Below are 9,392 nucleotides of genomic sequence, written 5' to 3'. Positions count from 1 at the left end.
CCTTTAAACACAGTATTATTACACAGTGAAAATTTCTAAGTTGAGGACAGCTTACCTTGTTTTCGGGTGAGTTATCAGTTAGGCTCTTAAACTGGAACACCTGAGCCAAAGTGCTGCTCCTCCTCGGACAGGGCGTGTCACACTCGTACCTGTCACGTGATGCTTCTGAATCTTCTTTGGCAACAACTTTCTGACAAAAGTAAGTATTCAGAATAACAGGGCAACTTCCACCTGGGATAATAAGCTTTTGCCTGGAAAGGGAAAGAAACGCAAATAAAAATTTATTTGCAATGCTAGATTCCTCTCACCTTCTTGCTAAATCTCGAGTACGAAGGGCAATGGTGTGCTGGCTACGGACACCACAAGCCAGCCCCAGGGACAGCACCCTGGCCTCCCATGGCGTCAGAGCATCTGCTCTGCTGCTCCGAGCAGGTCCTGCATCAGGAATCAGGGTGGAGGAGGCGACCACATCCCTGCCAGTGGGAGCTGCTGGAGGGCGGCCTCGGGGCCCCTCGGGGGCAGGTACCGGAGGTGAGGGGCACAGAGCTGCCCGACACTGAAGGGAACATTACAAGACAGCTCGCCTCTTTTAGAGAAGAGACGTCAGACACCAAAGGAACTGTGGCTCACATTTGAGCGGGAACAGGACAAGGTTCTCCCAGTGCCTCTCAGACTCTCTAAAGCGCATTCCTCACACAGGGGAAGCTGCTTAACATTAAGGGAGATTTAGGACCTCCACTCCCAGGAAGATGGAGGAGATACACTTTCCCCTGTTTCTCCCCCTAGACACAGGGAATGCCTGATGCTGCACAGAAACAAAACGAGAAGATGCTGAAAGGGGAGAGGAGACGACAAAAACACCCTCAAAAGCTCCCTCTCTCCGACTGAAGGACAAGGAAGGGGCAGCCCAGTGAGACAGAAAACGTTTAGCAGTTTCCTTTTAGGCAAACATCACAGAAAAACCGTGACCCATGGCTACACACACCAGCCAAGGGCGAGAGGAGCCCACACATGGCCTACCTCCAGCCCATCCAGCAGTGTCAGAGGAGGCCCAGCAGTCTCAGGGCTTTCCCCACAACCCAGTCTCCCACCACTGTCCACTGCGGTCAGTGGGAGCCAGGCAAGGGGCAAGGACGAGGCGTAGCCTGATGTCTCCCTCCACCTGGTAGAGAGAACCACCCCATCCCCCCACTTCTCTTCTCAGAGCAGTGTCAGACAAAGCCAGGTAAAATTGGTTTAAATAAAAGCCAGGACCTCATAATACCTAACATGCACAGCTACCATCTAAAATCACTTGTTACACAAAGATTGAGGCCAGGAGGAGAAGATGGTTGGATGGCATCACTGACTCAACAGACATGAGTTTGAGCAAGCTCCAGGAGATGGTGAAGGACAGGGAAGCCTGGCAGTCCATGGGGTCGCAAAGAGTCAGACACGACTGAGGGACTGAAAAACAAGGTGTTAAAGCTCACTTGATAAATCACATGACAACCATCAACAGCAGCGAACATCATCATGAGGCTGGGCCTGCGCGGATTCTTCTGTTAAGGAATATGAAGAATGTGTTTACTTTCCAGTCCTCTCTCAGGACCTCCCTGACGAGGCAGCAGCAGTGGCGGGACAGGCTGCCGTGCAGGTAGTCACACACAGGGACACACACAGACAGCTAGGGTGTGGAGCCAAGCACCAGGGTTTCTACTGAAGGTCACTTTAGGAAAGAGAGAGAGAGAGAAAACCCTGTATATTCAAACAGAAACAGTAATTTGTCAGAATGTTTGCTTTCATGAAGAACCATTTCCATTGTTCTTTACTGAGTCTGTTATTGACACAATTCAGGTAAACAGGGAAAAATAGACTGTTTTTTAATGTCACCAAGGGCACAGAGGAAAACCAAGTGAAATCTCTTTTCATTTTCCGGTGCTTGTCAACCCTGCCAAAGTGTGAAATATCCCATTAGCAGCTCAGAACAAACAGTATTTCTTTCACATCACAAATAAGATCAATGTGCTTATTTATTGCCGAGGAAGAAGGTGTCCAAATCTGGTGGGTGGCAAAGGCAACTACTGGGATTAATGCTGTGACCTAAAGAAAACAAAGACGAACAGAAGGAATTCCCTTGCTTTTTTCCTTCTCTCTTTTAATGGCTAGTTAGCAAAAGAGTCAGACTGAGAACTGTAGTTTTCAGAAAAACATAAGCCTAGTCTTAATCTACTTTCCACTGAAGACATACCTGGGATCAGTAATCAATTCTGTTTACAGTTTTGTCTCAACTGGAAGCCCGAGTACAGAGCTGGCTGGCGTACGTGTCTCCCACCATCACGTGGGGCAGGCTGAGGGGAAGACAGTCCACAAGGGGACAGACACCAAGGGAATACCCAGGTGCAGTGGAGCAAGGCCGGCACTACCGGAACCCAGGCTTCTGAGGGGAGACGAGGATGGAGCTCTCCAAGTAACTAAACCATCTAGAGATTGTTATCCCTGTGAGAGGCCTTGTCTGCTTGGTTCAACAACCATTATTTCATACAATAAAAATGTTTTTTGAATGGACGTTGCCCCTTTTTCTGGCTTCTGTGGCAAAAGCACCTCTTCTCTCTGTACTCACTAGTGCTTTTCAAAATGTTTATGTTGGCCTCTACAACGAAACCCCTCAAATCCTGGAATATACCATCTATCTCTCCTTTATCTTTGTTTCTGAGTGCCAGACAGTACCTGACATGTGTGAGGGACTCAATAAATGCTTCCTAAATTAATGGAACCAAAACCACTTTATTCCTATTCATCAGATGTGTTTATGAAGAAATGAGCATGCCTTCTAAACAGATAAACCAGACCTTACACAACTGTGTCCACGTTCTTTAGAGGAGGAATCTGGCCGTGGTACACAATTCACATCAGGCCGTGGAAGAATGGAAGGTCAGAGGGGACATGTGCAGGCACAGAGCTCCAGGGCACAGCACACAATGGCTTGGGAGGCGGGAGAAAAGACACAGTTTGGATTCTAAGAAGCCTGGGTTTAAATCCTGGCTTTGCTACTCACTAGCTGTGTGAATGTGGGCAAATGTAACCGATGACTCAGTTTGCATAACACAGGAGCATGAACAGCAGCTATAAGCAGTGCACAAATTTCTTTGAGGATGAAGTAACAGCATGATGTGGAGTTCTGGGAGCAGCTCTGCACAAGTAGATGGAGGCTGCCAGTACTGCTGCTCCTCTAAGAGTTACATCTTCAGTCACTTCAAAGTAGTCACTGTTTCTTGTTTAGTAAAAACTAGGGTTACTCAGCGTTATTTGCCCGCGGCTCATCTTCTTTCTCCTCCTAAAGGTCAGTGAGAAGTCTACGCCATGAGCAGAAAATACCACTCCCCTGCTGCCTCCATGTGCTCATATGCACGAGGCCTCCTGTGCTGCTGATCCTCTCTGGCTGGATTCTGCTGGGTGCTACTGCACTGGCCACGCTCTCATTCAGTCCTCTTCACAATGAAGAGGCCCGTCTGTATTGTCAGAGGAGGTACAATAACAACCGTGTCCACAGCAAGGGTCCACGACAGGGCTGAAACACAAGCCAATGGCTTTAAAGCCAGTCTGTTCTCTTTCCTGGTGGGAGAATGGGACCCACCATTGAATATGGCCAGAAAGGTCCTGCACCATCCCCAGAAGGACAGTGCACGGGACAGGAAGTGGCACAGTAGCCAGGCAGGGGCCGGCGCACAGGTCAGGGGAGCTACCAGAACAGTGTGAGACAGTGTGGGGGGCCCATCTGACAAGCTGCCACGCAGGGACCTAAAAGCAGATGCACAAAGGTCTCTGGTGACAACAGAACCTCAGAGCCACTTTCTACACCCGTGCCTGTAAGGCAGCCGTTGTGGCAAACAGATTTTAAATAAAATGAAAGAAAACAAAATCTACAATACAGATATCAAGGTGCAGGAGCCATGGGTCCAGTCTGAGATGTGGTCAGTACCATACTGGGCAGCACAGATCACCGCACAGAGTTCCATGCAGCTATCGGAGAACTTTATTTTCCAGACAGAAAATAAACCACATTCCATTCACTTGGTAAGCCCTTTTTCATCAATCAACTTGTTGGATTTGAAAAGGCTATTGTACCTCGTGACTTCTGAGCCACGGCACAAGCTCAGGCCCATCTGGCCCCTCCCCAAACACCAGCATATGAATCCCTGTGTGAAACCCAAGTTGGCAACAAGACAGGGTTAGCAGTGTTTTCATGAATTTTTAATAACAGTAAAATATCCTGCCCACATTTTCAATTATTCAAAGAGTGAATGGGCACTCCTCCTCTCACCAAAAATCAGATTTATTCTAAAAAATTTAAAACCATAGTCCTAGGAAATATCTCTAAATTGAAGAATCAAACCAATTTAAGAAACGGTAAGTTTACAGTTCATACTCCCTTTATTTTCAACTTCTAATTTGACAAGATTTATCACCTGGGTTCAAATATGTTTCTTTTATACTTTCCTATCCAAATAACACCCACACTACCTAAAAAAACTGATTAAAAACACTGAAGTAGAACACAGATATTTCTAACTATGTGTTATTTTAAATTCCCAGAGTAGACATTGTTTAATTCCCTTTTTATCCAAATAAACACACTACTGACGAACAGTTTATTTCCATTCTAAAGTGGACAGCAAAATACATTAAAGATGAATTCATGGAAGAATATAAAATGTGAGACAGACTTCCTCTATAAACCAGAAGTCTAATTCTCTACACCAACATGTTTCTGACCTCTGTAAACCAGAAGTCTAATTCTCTACATTAACATAAGTTTCTTCCTCTATAAACCAGAAGCCTAATTCTCCACACTAACATAAGTTTCTGACCATATCCTTTTTCAGGCACAGGTCACTGGAAATTCCACTTTAAAGAAAGAACTACCACTTTTCTGGCAGTAGGTGTAAACTTTATTTTCAAGACACAAATCCCACATTTTTATTAACAAAAATTCTGCCAAAATATAACAGAAAATGCAGAAAAAAAAGAAGAAAGCAGGAAAAGCATGGTGTGATGTCAGACTGACCTCAGTTTAAATTCTAGCTGTGCTACTTGCTGCCAATTTTATCTTCATCAAATTACTTAGATTTTCTCAGCTTTAACTTTTTCATAACTAAAATGGGGCTCATGCCTACTTAATGTTGTTACTGTGAGACTAGGTGCATACATTCCAATATACAAGCCAGAGACAGAGACGAGTATATACCAGGCTTGGCATACCCATTGGCTACTAATTAAAATAGTACCTAATATATTAGCTATTTAAAAAATCTCTCGAGGTTAACAGTATTTCCAGTTTAAGACAGGAAATCTTAAAAAAATTTAGTTTCCTCTGGGTTCATGCTAGTATATGTACTTCTATATACAACTGAGTAATTAAAGGCCTTAAAAATGTTCATACATTTTTATTCAACAAAGTCATTGTTAAGAATCTATACCAATGAAATAATCAGAGATGTGGAGAAATACACACAAAAAAATATTAATCATACTTATATAGTGAAATACAGCAAAGAAGCTAACTTTCTAACAAAAAGGAGAAAAATAATGAAACAGTTATACAAATGATAGCACAAAGAATCCTAATTACAGAAAAAGTAGGGGTCTTCCCTGGGGGCTCAGTGGTAAAGAATCCATCTGCCAATGCAGGAGACACAGATTGATTCCTGGTCCAGGAAGATCCCACACGCCACAGAGCAACTAAGCTGGTGCACCACAGCTGCTGAGCCTGTGCTCTAGAGCCTGGGAGCCGCAATTACGGAGCACACCCACCGCAACTACGGAGCCCACCCACCGCAACCAGGCAGCCCACCCGCCGCAACTATGGAGCCCACCCGCCGCAACCAGGCAGCCCACCCGCCGCAACCAGGGAGCCCACCCACTGCAACCAGGCAGCCCACCTGCTGCAACAACTGAAGCCCTAGAGCCCGTGCTCCACACCAAGATCAGCTACCGCAATGAGAAGCCAGTGCACAGCAACAAAGAGTAACCCCCTGTGGGTAACAACACTGTGGGTGACAACTGTTATTACTGAATTAGAGAAACGGACTCAGGCTTGTATGAACTATGAGATTCCAAGATAGTAAGACTACATATTATTTATATAATATTCTTATAAGGAAGAAGTGTTGAGACGAATTGCACCAGAAAACTAAGCAATTTATACTTAAATAAAAGGATTATATACCAGCAAGTTTGAAGGCTCTTCTTCATATTATTGTCTTTTTTTCTACAATAAAAATGTATTCTTTAATAGATATAAATAAGCACTTGAATCAACCTTTTACTTAACAATAAACTGCCTCATTACTTGAATAAACTAAGCAACAACCACTTCCTGTGGGTAACTCTCAAATGAGTCCAAACTGACCCAGCTAGTAAGAGTTAACATGCTCCTTGTCCCATCTCTTCCTCAGCACCTCAGTTCTATTGTCTGTCTACTTGTCTCTAAGTTCAGATTTGCGCCACAACAGTACCACCTTTAAAGAGTACTCAGAAAGTTGACTACTATCTTGCAGCCACTTTGCTTCATTAAAGCATATTCCACCAGGTTACACAGCACAGTGTTGTGGCTGGACTTCCTACAGCTGCGATCTCTGGGTAAAGGATTCTCCCTGCTCTATTCAGTTCTGTTCCTTGAAAATCATAAATAGCAATCTTTATGACAAGATCTAAATATATGCATTAACAAGGACAGTGCAGACAGAAACCTGATGCCTTAGGACAGGTTGTGGCTGGCCTCTATCTGCAAGGTCATAAGCATCCCCTGAACACAAACCTACATGTATTCCCACGTTGCCACACTGCTCTCTCCGGGCCTATCTGAAACCTTTACTTACAGACTTTATCTTCTAATGTGACTCCAGAACAGAAAGTTTAAACTTAAGCATGAATCAGAACTACAGGCTTGTTACAACACCCACTGCTGGGCCCCACACCCTGAGCCTCTGATTCAGGAGTCTGGGGAGGGGCTGCCTAACCTGTGTTGGTTACAGGCTCCATGGTGACACTGCTGGTCCCCTCGCCATACTCTGAGGATTACTGCTCTAGAAAAGCACACACGACCATCACACCTTCCTAACTTCACTCAAGAGACTGGCAGCCCTCTCAAGTTTACTCTTTTTAGCTACAAAACACCTGCTCCACCATCAGGACTTCCTGCATAAAGGGCAGGAAGCTTCTTGGTGGAGTCTTCTGGCTTTGCCAGGACTTGTACGAAGGCAGCACTTCCTCTTTTGCTCTCCATCACATCTGGTGAGCTGTACAAATCTAATGCTTTAACTCACTGATTGGCAGGGCTTGGCCTTCTCACCTTTGAATTAACAATAAAGATCTCGCTTCACGCAGCAGAAAAAAAGAGAAAGAAATTATACCTAATGTATCTGGCCCACAGCTCAATGGTTGCAAGATAAAAATCACAATGTGATGAAGCGTTTTCTTCCTGTGACGGAGTGAAGAGTGCCTCCCTCACATCTCATCCACAGAGTTGGAAGACAAGGCTGCAAGTACTGGCTTGGCTGAACACTTTGTCTGAGTTTTTCTGTTACATCTTACAAAAACCTGGGTGAACTTTTTGGCCATCCCAATGAAATGTACTTTTTTTTTTAGAAACTTGCAACATGACACTCCATGCTTCTTTCTAGGCAAAAATTGTCTATTCAGAGCAGCAGTTTGGTACAGCGAATAGAACAAGACTGTGAAAGTCTAGAGATTTGGGTTCAAATCCCATTTGGTCACTTACAAGCCAGATGATCTGGACTGCATCGCCTAAACAGAATCCTTTTTGTCTTGTACTGGTGGATAACAACATTTAAGCTTGAGGATTTTAAGACAACAATGGATACCAAAGTATTTGATACATTAAAATGGTTTATATAAATGATGGTTATTATTCTTCAACAATCTTGGATCATAAAAATTCATCCATTCTAGAAAACTTCCATACAGCATCTTTCCATTTAAAGCTGTAATTTCAATGCAACTTAAAGTTATTTAAACAGACAAACAAATAAAAAAGATGCTTTTTTAAAACTATCAAAAGTGAGAACTCTTTGGTGTATGATTTCTTAATGAGAAATATATGACTTTCCAAATACATAGGTAACAAAGCCAACTTCAATTCTTAGATATCTATGACCACAAACCTCAATGTGGAGACCACTTTCAAAGAAAAATGAAACCTAGAAACAAAAAGATGAAGCGACAAGACACAAGGCAAGCCAGGAGTCAGAGGAGTGACTGAGTTTTTTCTTATGCTCACCTTCACTAGAGCTCCGAAGGAAAACCTGGCTCAGGACAGACTAAAGAACCACAGCAGTCAAAATGGCTAAGCTTGTCTTGTCTAGGTTTCTCATTCCAATGGAGATACAAAGTTGATTAAAAAATCCACTTTTATCAAGAAACATCATAGTAACTATTCATACAAATAACTTAATCTGCAAATAGATTCAGATCACTAAAAACCAACAAAGGCAGAAACATAATAGCGTTCTGTAAAAGGAATTCTAATAATGGTCACATAATATATAATATAGATCATCTCAACAAAAGATGACAGTATTCACATGTAAAATAAATTTTTTAATGGTTTGATCTTTTGATCTCACAAAGAGAAATAAAAGTTGAGATAACACAAAAAATGAGGAACAGACTACAATATTTGAATACTGTGTCGAGAAAAGAAAGGGAGAAAAACAAATCAAGTAAATTGAAAAATATTTTTCTAAAACCCACAAATGTCTCAAAGTGAAATTTCAGTAGAAAAATTTATGAAATTTAGACCAAAAGGATTCACAATAAATGACATTTAAAAAAATTTGGGAAGACAATGATCACAAAAGAACTGAAGTTGACACAACTAAAATCAGAGAATCAGTAAATTAAGACTGTCCTCAAAAATCACAAAGCCTGGGTTTAATTATTACCACAAACAAAATGTAGTCTAGCTTCAAACTGAAGGAGCATCAGCTGAATTAGATAAATGTGCCCGACTCATTAGAGGACACGCTTTAAATTATAAAAGTAATAAGAATGTTCTGGGATCAAAACACCCTTAGAAGAAGCAGTGGCACAACTTCTCTTGAATGGCAAAACTTATTTTTATGAAAAAGAAATTAGGGCAAACAATGGCAGAAACCTCAGAATGTCACATAGCAACCAGGGCACAGCAAAACCATAGCAGGGTGTGTCACACGCCAAAATCAAAACCAGTATCTCTATGTGGTATTTCACCCACCCAGGAGAAATACTAAAGTAACTAGAGCCAGACACAAAAAATACAAGTTTGGGCCATTAAACAATGAGAGTGTGCCCCACAAAAGAAAAACTTCCCTTGAGATTTCACAACTAGCTGAGGCTGCAGTCCTGCGCGT

The 9,392-nt window shown here is 42.7% G+C and overlaps 1 protein-coding gene across 7 annotated transcripts in view; it reads right to left on the bottom strand.

The window, feature by feature from the left end:
• SPIDR (scaffold protein involved in DNA repair) overlaps window positions 1-9,392 on the bottom strand; it is a 274,921-nt gene that overhangs the window by 98,177 nt on the left and 167,352 nt on the right. For all 7 annotated transcript variants that reach the window (XM_081498011.1, XM_081498004.1, XM_081498005.1 and 4 more), the window contains one exon: window positions 56-251. In XM_081498011.1, coding sequence (XP_081354137.1) covers window positions 56-251 — 196 coding nt within the window. The remainder of the gene's footprint in view (window positions 1-55; window positions 252-9,392) is intronic.

The sequence above is a fragment of the Giraffa tippelskirchi genome, chromosome 6 (assembly GCF_054371585.1).
Source record: "Giraffa tippelskirchi isolate mGirTip1 chromosome 6, T2T-mGirTip1v1.2.pri, whole genome shotgun sequence".
Classification (NCBI taxonomy): domain Eukaryota; kingdom Metazoa; phylum Chordata; class Mammalia; order Artiodactyla; family Giraffidae; genus Giraffa; species Giraffa tippelskirchi.
Note: the sequence above shows the minus strand (reverse complement) of the source record. Positions and strands in the feature narration are given on the sequence as shown.